General features: G+C 35.0%; 1 protein-coding gene across 16 annotated transcripts in view; it reads right to left on the bottom strand.

Moving 5' to 3' along the window:
- The window catches only part of dlg1b (discs large MAGUK scaffold protein 1b), a 129,232-nt gene that overhangs the window by 30,722 nt on the left and 80,698 nt on the right, over positions 1-17,812 (bottom strand). For all 16 annotated transcript variants that reach the window (XM_073848888.1, XM_073848889.1, XM_073848891.1 and 13 more), the window contains 5 exons: positions 13,959-14,009; positions 11,681-11,805; positions 9,706-9,875; positions 4,137-4,273; positions 3,904-4,048 (listed from right to left, as the gene is read on the bottom strand). In XM_073848888.1, the coding sequence (XP_073704989.1) occupies positions 3,904-4,048; positions 4,137-4,273; positions 9,706-9,875; positions 11,681-11,805; positions 13,959-14,009 (628 nt within the window). The remainder of the gene's footprint in view (positions 1-3,903; positions 4,049-4,136; positions 4,274-9,705; positions 9,876-11,680; positions 11,806-13,958; positions 14,010-17,812) is intronic.

The raw sequence follows: 17,812 nt of genomic DNA, 5'->3' as shown, positions 1-17,812 counted from the left end.
TTTTATTAAACAGACTTGAGCTTACTAGGAAAAGATTCTGTCTTCAAAAGTTTAAATGTCGTAGGTCAAAAGCTGAAGTCCTCACAGCACTAGGGGCTTTGAAGCTACAGTACAAAGCTCAAGTCCCTTTCACATGACTTGCGTCAGGCTCACATCTCTGAAAACAAGCATCCACAGTGCTTTGACATCCACATGAACAGCACTTCAGATAAGGGCTGTTTAGACAAGATGTTTCATCAATGCAATTGTCTCCAATCATATTTTAAAGGCCATAAAGACATGTTAATCCAGGTTTATCCTGGCTTTTCCATAAAAATACCTCAATATCCTTTTAAATTCTGGTTCTTAATAAACTTTTCTTTTGTAAACTTCATTTTTAAGGTCCTATATGGTTAATTTCCAGAGATATGAGAAGCTCAATGCGACTTAATTTCCAAATAATTACATTTTACCAGTTGTTAAATTTTTTCAATGTTTGAAAAAAGCTTTGCATACAGCCGATACTTACTGCATTTAAAGAACAATGTCTAAAGAACAAATATTTGTTTAATTTCTACTCTGATAAATGCAAAACTACATTTTGCGCCTTTAAACCAAAGTTACAGTTTCAGCCGGCAAAGTTTAAAGCCTGTCCAACTACCACGCTTAAACAAAACGTCCTGTAATGTTTAAGAAGTAATGTTTATGGTCAGTAGGCAGAGAGGTGAAGGTCTTTTATGGCTGTTCAAATGCATTTGACCACATGAGTATTTACACTACGAAAGCAATTCTGTCAAATGCGTTTTTAACCACTTCTGGAAGTGGTCAAAAGTGAGCAAACTCAAAACATTCCAGACTCTGTTTACAACTTTTTTTTTTTGTGTGCAATATTTACTTCTGATTGGATTGACAAAAACATATCTTAATACCAGGTGTAAACAGGGCCTCAATAAATTCTGGTTCTAAGAAACTTTTATTTTGGAATTCTTTATAATGCCCTATATGGTTAATTCCGAGAAATATTGGGATCTCGATGCAGCTTCATGTCCACATTGTTGAATTTTACAAATTTTAATCCAAATGTGATTTTGTGTTTATCCAATCATTAATGTTGACACTGCAAATGTATAGGAATGTATAGTGACTTCATATTATCAATAACCAGAATTAACAAATTGCAAAATAAAATAAGTTTTAACTAGTGTTAATTATTTCAAGCGTGAGAGTTCTAAAATGTTTCAAAGTTTCAGGCACTATCAGTGATTGTGCCAAATACAGTGTTAGCAGTGGATACTACTTGATCTATGAATATACTTCATTAATAACAACAGGAAGTTCTAATACTTAATCCAAATGAGGCAAATCTTGGTTTACAGATGCAAATACAGTGTGTGGGTGGGGAGAGCAATTACACTTGCATGTGTGAAATTAGTTTTGAATGTAGTTATAATACTGCTTCTTTCAAATATCCCTGAAACTACATGTACTGGATTGCTGTGGTACCCGCAAGTTTGAACTTCCAAAATGCAGTTTAAATACAGCTTCAAAGGGCTCTAAACGAGTCCAGTGGAGGAAGAAGGGTCTTATCTAGCAAAACGAATGGTTATTTTCTACAAAAAAAAAAAAAAAAAAAAACAGAGTTGAATACAGTTAGGGTATGTCGAAAAACTCACTTTTTTTCAAAATCGTCCTACATTACTGTTTTTACTGGGAGTGTAGTTCCTAATCTTATCGGCCTCGAAAATCGCATCTTTACATTTTCCGCCGGTCTTAGTACATGATATAACTGCAGAAGAGTCAAGTTTTAAATAGGACAAATACCGAAACTCATTGGTTATTTTTGAATGCAATGCTACTGGTCTAATAGGATTCAATATTCTATGCTAAGCTATGCTAAAAGTGATATCGCCAGAACAAGAGAATGGCTGAATGGATTTCAAAATGGTAAAACTCAACTTTTTGGGAGTTGGAGAATGAGCCTATTTCCAAAAAAAGTGGAGTGTTCCTTTAAGAAGTATATAAATTGTAATTTTTTTTTTTTTTTCAGAAAATAACCAATTGTTTTGCTAAATAAGATCCTTTTTCCTTGTCTGGGATCATTTAGAGCCATTTGAATCTGCATTTAAACTATATTTTGAAAGTTCAAACTTGTGGGCACCATAAAAGTCCACTATCAGAGGTGTCAAGTAACGAAGTAAAAATACTTTGTTACCTTACTTAAATAGAAATTTTGGGTATCTATACTTTACTGGAGTAATTTTTTTCACCCGACTTTTTACTTCTACTCCTTATATTTTCATGCAACTGTACTTTCTACTCCTTACATTTTAAAAATAGCCTTGTTACTCCTATTTTGGCTTGTCATCATTCAAAAAAAAAAAAAAAAAAAAAAACTATCCAGGTAAATCGCACTGTCCGGATAGAGTGAATTTGATTGTGGTTGGATGAGAAGAATAAACATCTACCATTCCAACACTCTATTGGTTTGTACGTGATCCATCGCACATGACACAAATCACGTCACAGCAAGGACATAGCCAGTTTTGGGGTCGTTACTCAAAAAAGGTTATTTCTTAAATGTTATTATTTCTCCAATACCGGCTCATTTATCAAACACACTGTGCTTTGTCTTCGTCCTCCACAAATTAAGCTACAGTTACCCCCAACACTGGACATAGCAGACATATGTAGTACACATATATGGTTCTTTAATGTATTTGCATTGTACTAAAATGCGTTCATTTTCAATGGGCATATATGTGGCTGAAACAGGTAGCATAGTGTATCCCAAATTTTTACATTAACATTAACAATAACATTTTAATATAACATTATAGTCATTATGGCCTTTAGAAAAATGTTTTTTGAGGAGGTGGGGTAATGTCCAATAGGCCCCTGTGGTGCAGCCTAAGCTTTTTTCCTTAATGGCATTTTTTCCCTTACATTACTTTTACCTTTATACTTTAAGTAGTTTTGAAACCAGTACTTTTACACTTTTACTTGAGTAAAAAGCTTGAGTTGATACTTCAATTTCTACAGAAGTCTTTTTAAACCCTAGTATCGATACTTCTACCTGAGAAATGAATGTTAATACTTTTGACACCACTGTCCACTATATGAACATTACTGAAATGTTTTCCTCAAGAAACACGATTTCTTTATGACTGAAGAAAGACATGAACGTCTTGGAAATTTTTGTTCTGAAAGTGAACTTCTCCTTTAATGTGCCTCAATGTGACCATTTCAATTTAAAGCACAATGTTCAATAAAATTGTTTTGATAGAGGAAAACAAACATTCTAGTTTTAACATTACTTCTTCAGTTTACAGTATTCAGTATATATCTGGTTTTTGACCATTAAAATGGGTAATATTTAACAATTTTAAATATTCCCCACATCTCTGGGATTTAACCATAAAGTGCCTTGAAAATTAAGACTCCAAAAGAAAGGTCTGCTAAGAACCATAATCTAAAATTATACTGAGATGATTTTAGTTGAGAACCGGTGGTTTAGCTGTTTGCAAGAATTCATTCTATGTAAATGCCCCCTGTAAAACACATCCAGTTGGCCTGTCGTAAAAACGCAGAGTTCAGACAGCTCACAACCCTCAGCATTACTGAGTCATTAGTGCCTTGTTTAAGGGCAGGAAGACACAAGGAGGGGCATTTGTGCAGCAGTGCCTTCACCTCCCGTGAACAACGTAGGCTTTAATGGTTGCAGGGGCGGCACGTTCAGACAAGAGCAATCGATAGTAGTTTAGTCCTCTCCTCTGTGGCCTATTAGTGCTCCTGCTGGCAGGGCTACGAACAGAGCACAGATCAATACGACCACTGCTGGGCATGGGCTTCATACTGCAATAGTCTGTACAAGACTTTATCTTACCCCCCATACCCCCCTACCCCCCTACCCCAAGTGGAACTCACAGTTGGTGATGTCAGGAGGGGCAAAACTGTCATTCATGAAGACACTATTGGGTTTAGCCACTTTCAAGTAGACCACGTCTGGGGTATTTTTCAAGGCAGTCACGGCATGCTCATGGGTAACTTCCTCCAGGCAGGAGCTATTCACCTAAAACACACACCAAAAGACACACAGGCATTTAATCTATTTAACAAGCACACAGTCAACAACAACAGACAATAGACTGCTTCCTTACAGCAAGAAGTTTGTCTCCTATCTGCAGCCTCCCATCTTTGTGTGCAGCTCCACCTTCAATAATCTTAGTGACGTAGATACTATTGTCCCCTGGGATGTGCTGATTTCCAACACCCCCTGCTATACTGAAACCAAGACCTGGTATAAACCAAGATAGAGACAAAAACAAGGTTATTTGAAGGTGATAGCAAAACTTATATTTAGCTGCAAAACATTTACATGACAATACATGACCTAGAACTTCATAACATGCACAAAACAACCATCATCAGTAAAAAACCATAATGAACTATAATGAACATTCACACAGTACAACAACAAAAATGCTATTCTGTAATCTTTTAAACTGCATTTGAATAAACAAAAAAGAGAGAGAGATAAACTGTTGCATAAATTATACGACAAACTGTGCATAATGGCAAGAGAGAAGAATGTATCCATGGCAACAGCAGCTTAAGGTCTTTGCAGTATTGTGGAAACGCTGTGGCTGGCCTTAAAATAGCTCTGTTACGTATTTGTGTGTGTGGTGTGTGTATGTATACACACACACACACACACACACACACACACACACACACACACACACACACACACACACACACACACACACACACACACACACACACACATTTTATTGCCAAAAGTATTGGGACACCCCCTTCTAATGAACAGGTTTGACTACTTTAGTGATTTCTATGAGTACAAATCTTAATGTTTAATCAAATAATGATATTCTAGACAATTGTGTGCTTTTATATTTAATAGCAACAGTTTGGACATGACCCCTTTCTATTATAACATGACAATGAATCTGTGTATAAGGCAAGGTTCAAAATGAAATGATTGATTTAGTCAGTGTGGAAGAACTTAACTTGTCTGCATAAAGCCAAGTCCTAATCCTACTTGAACACCTCTGTTGTGACTTTAAATACAGACCTTGAGCCAAAAACTCTTCACCAAACACCAATGACTTGTACATATGGGTAGAGTCCCTTTTAGAAAATGTATTTCCATCTCTGTTGCAACAGTTTTGGAAGTGTCTAAAATGACATCGCCCTTTTCTGATCTAACGAAGGGGGTGTCCCAATATTTTTTGTTTATAGTGTGTGTACAAGTCATTGGTGTTTAGTGACGACTTAATGGCTCAAGGTCTGCATTTAAAGTCACACCAGAGGTGTTCAACTGGGATTAGGACTTAGCTTACTGCAGACCACTCAAATGAAAATTTGAAGGACACTGTAACACTGACTGAATTATACATTTCTTTTATTCATTTGTTTATTTTGTCTTTGCTATTGTGAACATTATCTGTCTTGTATACTTGTATATTGTTCTTTTATAATCTGTGTCTTGTCTTGTCACTCTGTTGCACTGTGAAGTTTCTGTCACTACAACAAATTCCTAGTACGTGTAAACATACCTGGCAATAAAGCTCATTCTGATTTTAAAGAAGTTTCTTATGCTCATCAAGGCTGCATTTTTTAAAATTAAAAATACAGAAAAAGTAGTAATATTGCAAAATGTTATTACAGTATAAAATAATGGTTTTTATTTTAATATACTTTAAAATGTCATTTATTCCTGTGATACAATGCTGAATTTTCATCAGCTGTTACTCCAGTCTTAAAGGGGTCCTATTATGCTACTTTACAAAGTCTTTATTTTGTTTTGGGGGTGCACTAGAACATGTTCTCATGCTTGGTGGTTTGAAAAACACATAATTTTTCACATAATTTACATTATTACAATAGCTTTCTCCCCATGATGGCACATATGGCTCGATTACTTCCGGGTTCCACCTTCCAAAAAAAAAAAATGTTTTGTGATTGGTTAGCAGTCCCACTGCGTTGCGATTGGCGAACAGTACTGCCATGCCCCTTCCCAAAGCAGCAAGCTAGATTAAAGTGATTCTTACATTTTAAATATGGATATTTTTCTTACAAAACGCATCGGATCGTTAAAGGAGGCTTATTATTATTTTTAATGTAACTCCGATTGCAATCGCCTGAAAGCAGGAAGTCATATACACCTAGGATGCATGAAGGGTGAGTAAATAAAATGCTACAGTAGTGTTGGTCCTATCGTCAGCCTGCGAGATCAGCGATACATGATATTATCATTATTGTTCGTGTATACAGCAGCCGCGGCTCTGCGTGTGTTTCAACCCTCTATACCACACACGTGGACGGCGCTGCTCCAGCACAGATTCCGGAGCAGTTTGCACTTGTTCGGTCGTGGTCAATGTTCGCGTTTATATGAGCCTCCCTGAGGCTCGCTGAAGCATCCCAGAAACGGCTGTCCATAATACATTGCTAAAGATAGGCAAATCCCCCACCCGCGAACGAATTGAATTTCCGTAGACGGGATACTGCGTTGTGACCTCATAGCATGCGGATAACAAACGCTGTAGTCCAAAGGAGCCGTTCGTTGTAGTTCTTAAAAAGGCATTTTTTTTTTTTATTAAATATCTCCCTTTGAAGACTTTGACATTTGTAAATTTGTAGATGTTTTTTATGCCCAAACATAAACATAAGTGTCACATGATCCTTCAGAAATCATTCTAATATGCTGATTTATTATTAGAATTATTAATGTTGGGAACAGTTGTGCTGCTAAATATTTTTTGGAACCTGTGATTCTTTTTTCAGGATTCTTTGATGAATGAACAAGTTAAAAAGAACAGCATTTATTCAAAATATAAATCTTATCTAACAGTGTAAATCTATGGTATCAATTTTAATTAATTTAACACATCCTTTGTGAATAAAAGTATTAATTTTTTTCAAAAAAATAAAATAAAAATTTACTGACCCTCAAACTTGAACAGTAGTGTATACTGTTAGAAAACTGTTCGTTTTAACCTTTTATTAATCAAAGAATCCTGAAAAATCTGGTAAAATTAATATTAGCATATTAGAATGATTTCTGAAGGACAATGTGACACTGGAGTGAAGACTGGAGTAATGATTCTGAAAATTCAACTTTAATTAAATGTATATTAATATAGAAAAACATTGTTTTACGTCGTAATAATATTCCATAATATTATTTTTTTTTCTGTATTTTTATGAGCATAAGAAACTTCTTTAAAAAAACATTAAAAATCTTGCTGATCCCGAACTGTAGTGTCGTTAATCAATTAAAAAAAAATTACAATTTAAATCACTTTTTTCCCTGAAATGAATTGATTAATCCCACCTAACATTAAAGTTTTTAAATATACTTTAATATTGCATTAATTTCATATGCGATATTTAAATTAATGTAGAAACAACATAAAATTTTTTATTTTCAATATTTGTTTAATGCCAACTTTTTTTTAATGACTGAAGGCAAGTATCACTGATACCAATTGATGTCTGATGAATTCATTTTCTAATATTTAACCACTAACCATTAATCATTGACTATAGCTATTAATGAGATAGCTGAAAGCTATCAATTTTAACATTTATTATACTTAAAAAAAAAAATTCTAATTTAAGTGAACTTAAAACCATCTTCACATAAACCCATTGTACTAATTATCATATAGCTACCTGTGCCCTTCAGCAAGTAGAAAATATAATTAAAGTTATCAAATACAAAATTCTAAATTAAATAGAGATAAATTAAAGCTTAAAGCTACAGAAGTTCCTGATTTTCATTTTTTTTTTTTTTTGTCTTTCCCACATTTCCCAAGAGAGGACAATGAGTACGTTTACATGGACAACAATACTCCGATTTTAACGCGATTAAGACAATACTCTGATTAAGAAGCAACCATGTAAACTGATATTTTTGATTAATTTAATCCGACTAAGGTCATTATCGGAGTAAACACAAATCGAATTAAGACAGGTGGAGTATTCCTATTTTAGTCGCATTATGGAAGACATGTACACACCTTAAATCACACTATTCCCCTTGCGTAGGACTTTTCACCAGAGGATACACACTAATGCTGCGTTCCAGACAGGTTTTTGAGCTCGTAAATCACGTCTTCAAACCACGACTCAGGACTTTGTAGCACTTTCACGGGTAGAAGTTGGAAAAACACGGGTTTCCTGGAACGCGGCATAACGCTCTCAGTTGGTCGCACGTGCATATGCTTTGGTTTCATTTTTATTTATTAATTTTTTTGCTACAACATGGGATTAATCAATGCTCATTGCTGATAAATAGTTTGTCTGTTATCATAATTTATAGTTTTATGGAAACGTATTTAACATTCAACCCGTTCTTTTTCATTAGTAGGCTATTATTTGTGATTTTAATTTTGTGAACGGGATTTCCGCTATTGGAACGTCTTAGGATGCTTTTCACTTTTACTTTTACGAATTCATGATCTTTTGCTTACATATAGGCTACACCTATCAATTTTAAGATTAAAACAAATTCTTAAAAGATGGATTTGTTATTTTTAATTAAACAGCATAACAACAATCAAATAAAACTAGCTTATATAGCATTTATTAACAAAAACTAATAAGACGAGGCATGGACTCCATCACATGCTGTGTTATATGCCGACTAAACCATTTATTACAGGGCGCGCAATCAAATTAATTAATAAAAAATAAATAAATAAAAGAAAGCCTCCAAGGCGTAATGTGACGTAAACGGCAAAGATAACAGGGTTTTCAAAATGAAAACAAACAAAAAAAGTCAAACTAAACTGGCTTTCGGTGACTGTGCTTGCGTGTGATTTTTTTCCTAAAAACTGTCTGGCTCTGAAACGCTCGCTGTATGGAGCAGACGCTTTGGAGCAGCACAGCATGCACAAAAATGTGTTGCATATGTCCAGAGCCACTTCAAGCTTTTGTCAAATTAAAACCGAAACATCCAAAAGTCTATAACGAAGATGAACTGATAGCGTCGCGTGTGGACATAATGATGTGTGTCATTAATTGATCTATGTACTATAACATGTAAAACGGGAACATGAAAGGAATATTCTAAAAGCAACTCATGTAAACAGCTTAATCATATTATTGTCTTATTCAGAATAAGGTCATTAATTAGATTACTGGTGTCCATGTAAACGTAGTCACTGTCTATGGTCTTTAGTTATAGCGTGACTTGGAAGAATCTTACACTCTTAACGCCGATCAGATATTAATCCCAAGAAATGATTTAACAACACTCTTGCTTCCTCAGTGTAATGCTGGGAATGATTAGAAGTTAAAAATGTCAAATTTGATTGGGTGAAACAGAAACTCTGTTCTTCACTATTCATCCTTTTTAACAGAGCAAGAGCCACAATTATAACTTTATATATATACATAACAATTTAAAGTATTTGAGTCTAGCCAAGCCAGTTGTGAAGGTTTAAGATTTGCAACATGGTGCACATTAAATGTGATTTTTGATGGTCAATATTTTATCCAGTAAAATTTTTAACACTGGGTTAAGCAATGTTTTGCATATTTTTACATTTTGAGACTATTATACAGATCTTACATATTTACATTCAAACTGACCTAATATTTAGGACTGGTATGACTTTTAAATTCCCAGGTACAATGTCAAAGGTCAAAAGCTAAGAAAAATCACCAACAATGGTGAGGAGTTGGTTGGTGTTACTTTACCTTTGGGTCCTTTGATGAGCTTGATCTCCATGACTTTCTCTGATGCAGACTTTCTCCTCCGGACATACAGTCTGACCAGTGACCCTGCCTCCTTCAATGCCTCCACAGCCTTACTGTGGGTCACGTCCCGAACATCAACCTCGTTCACTCGCAGAATCACGTCATTAACCCTGTGTGGAGTAAAGCACAGGTCAAACATGCACAAACGTGCAGAAATCTCAATCTCAATGAACTGCACACATCACACTAATTTTTGTATTATCATGCAATAATTGCAACAAGCTTTGAGTTCTCAAATTATATCAGTTTTTACAGTATTATGAAATTCAAACCATTAATTCCCACTGTTTAACGTGATGTGAGATTGTTGTAGCCACCTGAGTTCAAGCAGAAGGGCTGAATGCACATGAACTGATCATCTCTTTCTCTTTACTACTGTACTATTTACTTAACTTACTGGAATGTATGTCTCACATATTCACTCAATCTGTTTTAACCATGGGAAAACATTAACAAAACACTTTGTAAACAATGTAATTTACCTCAGAAAAGCCTTTTCAGACAGGAAAAAAAAACTTATAGACCAAAGCATTATGCTAAATATACGTACTGTATTACATATTCACTCTAACCTGTTGCACCGTTAATGGCCTTTTGCAGATATAGGAAAACTGTTTAACACATTTACCTGACCGCGCACGCTGTCAACTTATTAGGCATAATTGGTTTAAAAATGTGCACGTAAACGCACTCATTGAGGCCTATGACGCTATCAAAACTGTGCTCTGTTTGAGCATCCAGACCAGCCTGACAGCAACACTGGATCTTAGCATCTTCACACAAAAATAGTGTACAAACTTTGAGTACTGACCTGGGCTACAATATGTATCTCAGTGACAGCTCTTACTGGGCATGAAAAAAAAAAACTATAAAAGTCACGGCTTTTAAAACAAACTAAAGTCAATTTACAAATAATGCAAGCAGCCGATGATAGGGATTTTTATACTCCCCTCTCTCTCTCTCTCTCTCTCTCTCTCTCTCTCTCTCTCTCTCTGTGTGTGTAGAGCTATCAGTGTGATGCTGTCAGGACCTCAGTAGAGCTGCTTTAACGAGCCTTTGACAGCAATGAAACACTGGAGGGCTCTATCACTTAGTAACACCACTTCAAAACAGGACAAATCCATCCTAACACAAAACAATGCATGAGGAGGAAATGTATTACAATGCTCAACACAATACAATCTCATATTGAAATATATACACTTTAAATCTCAAGTTAATTTAAATTGACATTTAAAAAGGAGTCTATTGAAGGTTTGTCCTCATGTAGATTCAAGTATTTGGACTGAAGTCACATTTACATTTTTTCTGGATGTCATGGCATTAGATAACATAACATTAAATCAAATCAAATCAAATCAAAAACTGCTCTATATATCACTGACCATACAGGGTTTTAAAAGTTACATTTTGTTTAACTATTTAGAGTAAGAACAGCAAAAGAAAGAGACTAAGAAACAAATGTAACCCTGGACCACAAAACCAGTCTTAAGTAGAACGGGTGTATTCGTAGCAATAGCCAAAAATACATTGTACGGGTCAAACTTATACATTTTTTTTAATGCCAAAAATCATTAGGATATTAAGTAAAGATCATGTACCATGAAGATATTTTTTAAAATTCAGACTGTAAATATATCAAAACTTTTTTTATTGTAATATGCATTGCTAAGAATTAAATTTTAATAATTTAACTTTAAAGGTGATTTTGTCAATGTTTAAAAAATGTTTCACCCTCAGAATACACATTTTTAAATAGTTGTATCTCAGCCAAATAATGTCCTAACAAATCATACATCAATAGAAAGCGTATCTCTTCAGCTTTCAGATGATATATAAATCTTAATTTATATATAAATTGAGACCTATGACTGGTTTTGTGGTCCAGGGTCATAAATGAGAACCAGAGCATTACCGCAATCTCCCGTCCTGAGCAGCGGCACCCCCTGGAATGACTTTGGTGATGAAAATGCTGGGGTCTTCACCAATGTGAGGGTTATCTGTGCCACCGGCAATACTGAAGCCCAGACCTGAATTACCCTACACAGCAGGTAAAAGAAAAGCTGAGGTTACATTCAGCAAGAACATCAAGTAAAACACAACTCTATGCTTTAGTCAGTGACTTTGGGAGCATAAAGCTGGTTATATTCAGCTGGCGAAGATATGCAAAATGGCAGTGTCATTTCTGTATGTGAATTCACAATTTTAAAATGACAATTCAAATATGTTTTCAAAGCATTGCAAAATCTTTCATACTTCCTTAATTAAGGCTGTTATTATTAAATCTAAGAAATGATCAATATAACAGTTAGCAGGTTTAAAGCAAATGCTATAAAATTGAGTGCTTCAGCTTGTTCTGCTCCGTCAGCTAGCTTCATATTGATTTACATTAGATTTATTGATTAGTTGTTGCAGCCCTAGACAGAGAAATAGCTCTTACCACAGTTAAAGTCAACCCACAGTCACTAACAATGCACTGAGCAGCATTTGTTATAGTACTAATACAACTGTAATTATTTTACCATCTTTTACAGTGCTAATCAAAACACATTTAGGTGAATACTCTAATAAAGTGGATTTTCAGGCAACGCATACTAATTACTATAAGCCAACATGCAAGACAAAGAGCATGAACAAATGATGCACAGACTATAAAACACCTTCAGTCTTCAGTTGTGGATTGCAACGAGTTATTACGTTATTGAAAATAAGAAGCAGGCTTTAAGTTGGGCTGACAACAGCTTGTGGAGGAGCATTGTTTATTTATGCAGAGTTAATAAATGTGCACTACAGAGCAATGCTGAATTGGGTCACAAAAAAGCTGATGAGAAAGAGGGGGGGGGCCTTAGGCAGAGTCAGGGATTAAGACTTGACTGTGGAAGGCAAGATGGTGCTCTTTTTTCCTCCCTGGTAAGTCTGTAAAGATAGAGTGAGTTGGTTAGTCGGAAGAGTGTTTCTCATGCTTTTTTAAGCACTGACGGCTCTGATGTGTTGCATTTTAATTGACAGCCTTTATGCTGGTAAATGGAGTCACTGCAGAGGAGTATTTAAAGGCTTGGCCGTGTAGCTGCTTGTATTTTCGCAATGGGTCAGTGTTATACACAAGATGTTCAGAAGGGGAAATGGGAGAGATCTGTGACATAATACTAAAATATTCAGATACACACTGCTCAGCTCTAATATGCAGTTTATTAGCACCCCGTATGAAAAATAAAATTATCATTAGTCAATACTTAATCAAATTTTGATTATTCATTTCATGACCCACTTGAAAAAAATACAGTTGTCTTTGTAATATGATATTAAAATAAATTCTGACATGCAGCTGTTACCATTTGAGCCATAAACTACTTGAGCCAACTTTTGATCAAATTAATTTCCAATGGATAAAATAAAGTCTCTGCCTTTTACTTACTCACTGAAAATCCTTTTTCACTTGGAAAAACGTCACATTTTGTCAGTAAAATGATAAGATGATCCTATGTACTATGTCTTAGAGTGTGTTCATACTTGTCAAGTTTGGTTTGATTAAAATGAACTGGTGCGATTTTTCTGTTAGTGCGGTTCATTTGAGTAAGTGTAAACACTGCCATCCAATCTCTGGCGCACACCAAACCAAAGGAACTCTGGTGCCAAATACTTCCAAACAAACCAAAAACAGGAAGTGATAACAAGATGCGATACTATGCGACATGATTTCATGAAGGGAACAAGCGGTATATCTAAAACAAAATGCAGAGGGCAAACGTGGAGCAACAAGGAGGTAAAGTGCCTTTAATAAGTTCTTCATGAGTTTGCAGGTGGCAAAAATAAAATCATTTATATACAACAACAATTCGACTTAAGGCAGACTGATCAGTAAATGGGTACTTTGGTGTCATACACCCGCTGCTTTAAATTGAATGCACCTTTTCCTTTTCTTTGGGGTTTTCTGTGAGTTCCGTCAAGAAATATACATCAGGTTGTGAACGTATCACTATGCCTTTAGGTTCGGTTTCTTTAGGTTCACTGGCAAAAATACCAGTTTGAACGCAAAGAGGACCAGGACCCAATGTTACATTTTCCTTTTTGGTCTGGACCAAATTAACCAAACAAACAGAACTACAAGTGTGAACACCTTTAGTGGCCTATAGGAACTATAGAAGACTCCAGAGAACAAAAGAGAGAGAAGCAGCACTAATCATTCCACTCACCCTTTCCAGTGTAATCTCCTCATACTCAAAGTCAGCCTCAGTACCGTTAACCTGTGAACAAAACATTTACATATTTCAGTACTCAACAATTAATTATCTTAGACTTTCGCATGTTGGGTATACAGGAAAGCAGTGAGATACAGTGTCCATTCAGGTTCATCCAACTTATTCATCCAAAGGCAAATAAATCAACTAAACCTGTGAAGTGCAGTTAGTGCACTATTCCAGTTAATATGAATAGATGTCCAGCGTATCCTGAAGCACCATAAACTCTCATCGTCACTTGTCTTAGAGCACTCAGTTTCTTACATACAGCGCGTTGCGAAAGTATTCATACCCTTTTTTCACATTTTGTTATATTTGCTGCCTTATGTTTATGTAAATTCCTTTTTTCCACACAAATCTACACTCCATACTCCATAATGGCAAATTTTTTTAAATTTATTCTAAATAAAAAAAATATTCCATTGCGTAAGTATTCATACCCGTATCTGGGGCAGTTGAAATTTAGCTCAGGAGCACTCATTTTACTTGCAGATTTTACTACACTTACATTTACTACTACGCCTTAAAAGGTCCAACTGCTGAAAATTAATGTATTAATTTTGTAATTTAAAACAGTTTAACATAAGGCAGCATCATAAAACGTGGAAAAAAAATGAGGCAAAGCACTGTACCACAACAATCGACACACTATATGTAAAAAATGTCCTTGTTCTTTTTCTTGTCAATGTCAGAGCTTGTTTGTAATTATTCAGCCTTTAGGAACAGGCACAAACCACTGTCAGTTCCTTCGACAGTGGGCAGGAATATTGAGCTAGTGGCAATCTCATTGGCTAGCACCCACCTATTATTGCCACATTTTGATTTTAGCAAATCAGTTTGAATGAATGCAGACAAGGTGATTAATTTTCCTTAACCCAGCAGTCCATTACACCTTTGCACATATTATATTGTTGTTACAGTATTATTACCATATCAGTATTTTTTACAGAAAAACTAAATGACCAATGATGTATCAAGCACTAGCACCAGCCCATGATTATCTAAGCTCTGTTTAATATGACAAATATGCATTCATTTTCATTTAAACATGGCTGCCAAGCTTCAGTTCTAATTACAAGTTCTATTAAATATTCGAATGACTGATATTTTGTTAAAAGTGTAGTTGTTATGCTTTCAGATCATGTAACAAATTAATGTATCTTTGTAAATAGATGTGGCTGTTCCATTTGACAAAGTTAAGCGGATTTGTTTTGAAATGTATATAGTCTGGTGAGTAAACTAAAATAAAATAAACATGCACAAACATTATCCAATATGCCTTATCCAAAATGGCGTTATAAATAAGCAGTGTTACTAACAGCATTTCAGTAACGAATAAATCAAACAAATTACTGTTTCCCCCGTTATAACGGCATTACCGTTACTGACAGTAAAATTGAGCTCACAGAATATTTGCTCTTTGACGTGACTTGCTTCATTTAAAAGACATTTTAAGCTTTGTATACATATATTTCTCATGTCTGTGAGGCAGGTATTTGCTGAGATTCAGGTTGTTTTATTTACGTGTCTGTGAAGAGAGGTGATTGAGACCGAGATGGCAGAGAGCTTTCCCTGTATATTTTAAGTATTTTACAAAAGCACATTGTTTTGTTGCAATTATGACTATAGACTAGGGATGGCTCGATACCACAATTTTGACTTCGGTACGATACTAGGATCTAATACCTTGGTATCGATACCAAATCGATACCATAGGTAAAAAAAAAAGAAAAAAAAAGGAAACAGGCAAATATAGATGAATTGAAAACTCTATGAACAACTGTGCAAAGAAATTGTTACTAAAAAAATAATAAAAACTACAATTTTGATTTTAGAAGAAACAAAACTGAAGAGATCTAATTAAAATAAAATAATCTCTTAATATATGTGACCCTGGACCACAAAACCAGTCTTAAGTCGCTGGGGTATTTTTGTAGCAATAGCCAAAAATATATTGTATGGGTCAAAATTATAGAATTTTTTTTTTTATGCCAAAAATCGTTAGGAAATTAAGTAAAGATCATGTTCCATGAAGATTTTTGTAAAATTCCTACTATAAATATATCAAAATGTATTTTTTTATTAGTAATATGCATTGTTAAGAACTTAATTTGGACAACTTTAAAGGTGATTTTCGCAGTATTTAGATTTTTTTTTGCACCCTCAGATTTCAGATTTCCAAATAGTTGTATCTCGGCCAAATATTGTCCTATCCTAACAAACCATACATCAATAGAAAGCTTATTTATTCAACTTTCATATGATATATAAACCTCAGGTTTGTAAAATGTAACCTTATGACTGGTTTTGTGGTCCAGGGTCACATTTTTTTAGTCTTTATCACAAAGAAAATGGGAATGCAACCAGAATGCAACAACAACAACAACAACAAAACCCAACAGAGTAGAGGATACAGGTTGGATTGTGATTTTGGGACTGAATAAAATGGGTTCACATGTACATATCTTTTCAGTCTTCATTTTTTTGCTAGCTCCTTTGACCACTGCAGAGCGCGTTTCATCTGTGTGATCTGTGTGATTGCCGTTTGTCTGTTATCACACTTGCCGGTTTTACGCCAGTTTGCGGAACACTGCCGCATAGTGGTGAAAATCGGAACAGCGGATGAAATACCGAACTGAGCAAACTTTTGATATTGTACCGTTTAAAAAAAATAAATACCGGTATTTTCACAGTACCGGTATACCGCACATCCCTACTATAGACCCTTTGCAGTTTCAAACAATACCTTATTCTTATCTGTACGATAAAAAATATGACAGAGTACTTTTTAGTTCTTTTAGCGGTTATCAAGAAAAAAACAAGTCTTCGACCCCAATGGGTACACAGTGTTTCCGCAGGATGTTTTTCGTGTCCGCGGGTTGAAGCGACCCCAATAATGTGATATTTAGCCCCTGGAAGGTGTTCCACAGCAACATTAAAACAGTGTAGATTAGTGTACAATATTTTATTCATTTAACATATTTAATATTGGGGCATCCAAGTTAATTTACATATTTGTACATTTTTTAAAGTAAAAAAAAAGTTACTTTCCCTGGTAATTAGTTAGGTTTATAATGATTTAACTTAGTTACTAACTCTAGTTTCTATTTGTAACTAATTATTTTTTTAAAGTAACATGCCCAACACCGGTCTCGTACCATGTCTTTTACCACATTGAATAAACTAATAGGTGTACTGACATAACGTCAGTATGCCAGTGGCTGCATAGTGTGTGAGTTTATTATTAGGGATGAAAATGCAAATTGGTACATATATCTTTGTAAGTATGTGTGACTGATGAGCCTGCTGAAGCAGAGAGCTATTAAATTAAATCAGTGGCTTGGCTGGCTAACAGCAGCCACTGAAACATCAGAATAAACTCATTACACTGCCCCGAAAAGCTGATGATGAGCAGCTGAGACCAGCACACAGAAGCACAAACAAACACAGCTAAAACTCTTAAAGTGGTCCATCAGAATGCCAAAACAGCTGACAATATTAACCTTGATGAGATTTATTTATTGCAATTCTGTTAAATCTGACACCATGACATGTTGTAGTACCATGTGATTCATCTTTTATTGGTGTTCGGAACACCATGAGCCCAGAGACTGTAGTGTACACTGTTTGTAAATGCTTAGCTTGAAGGTGTGCTATTAATGAATAGAGCTCAAAAACTGCATTTGATTTTTGTATTTAGAACCTAAAACTTGAAGTCATCTTCTAAACTCTTTTAGATTCTCCTATGATTTGAACCTCACGACACTAAACAATAAAAAGACAAAGATGACCCTTAAACTGTAGTGTCT

This window comes from Garra rufa, chromosome 10, assembly GCF_049309525.1.
Source record: "Garra rufa chromosome 10, GarRuf1.0, whole genome shotgun sequence".
Lineage (NCBI taxonomy): Eukaryota > Metazoa > Chordata > Actinopteri > Cypriniformes > Cyprinidae > Garra > Garra rufa.
Note: the sequence above shows the minus strand (reverse complement) of the source record. Positions and strands in the feature narration are given on the sequence as shown.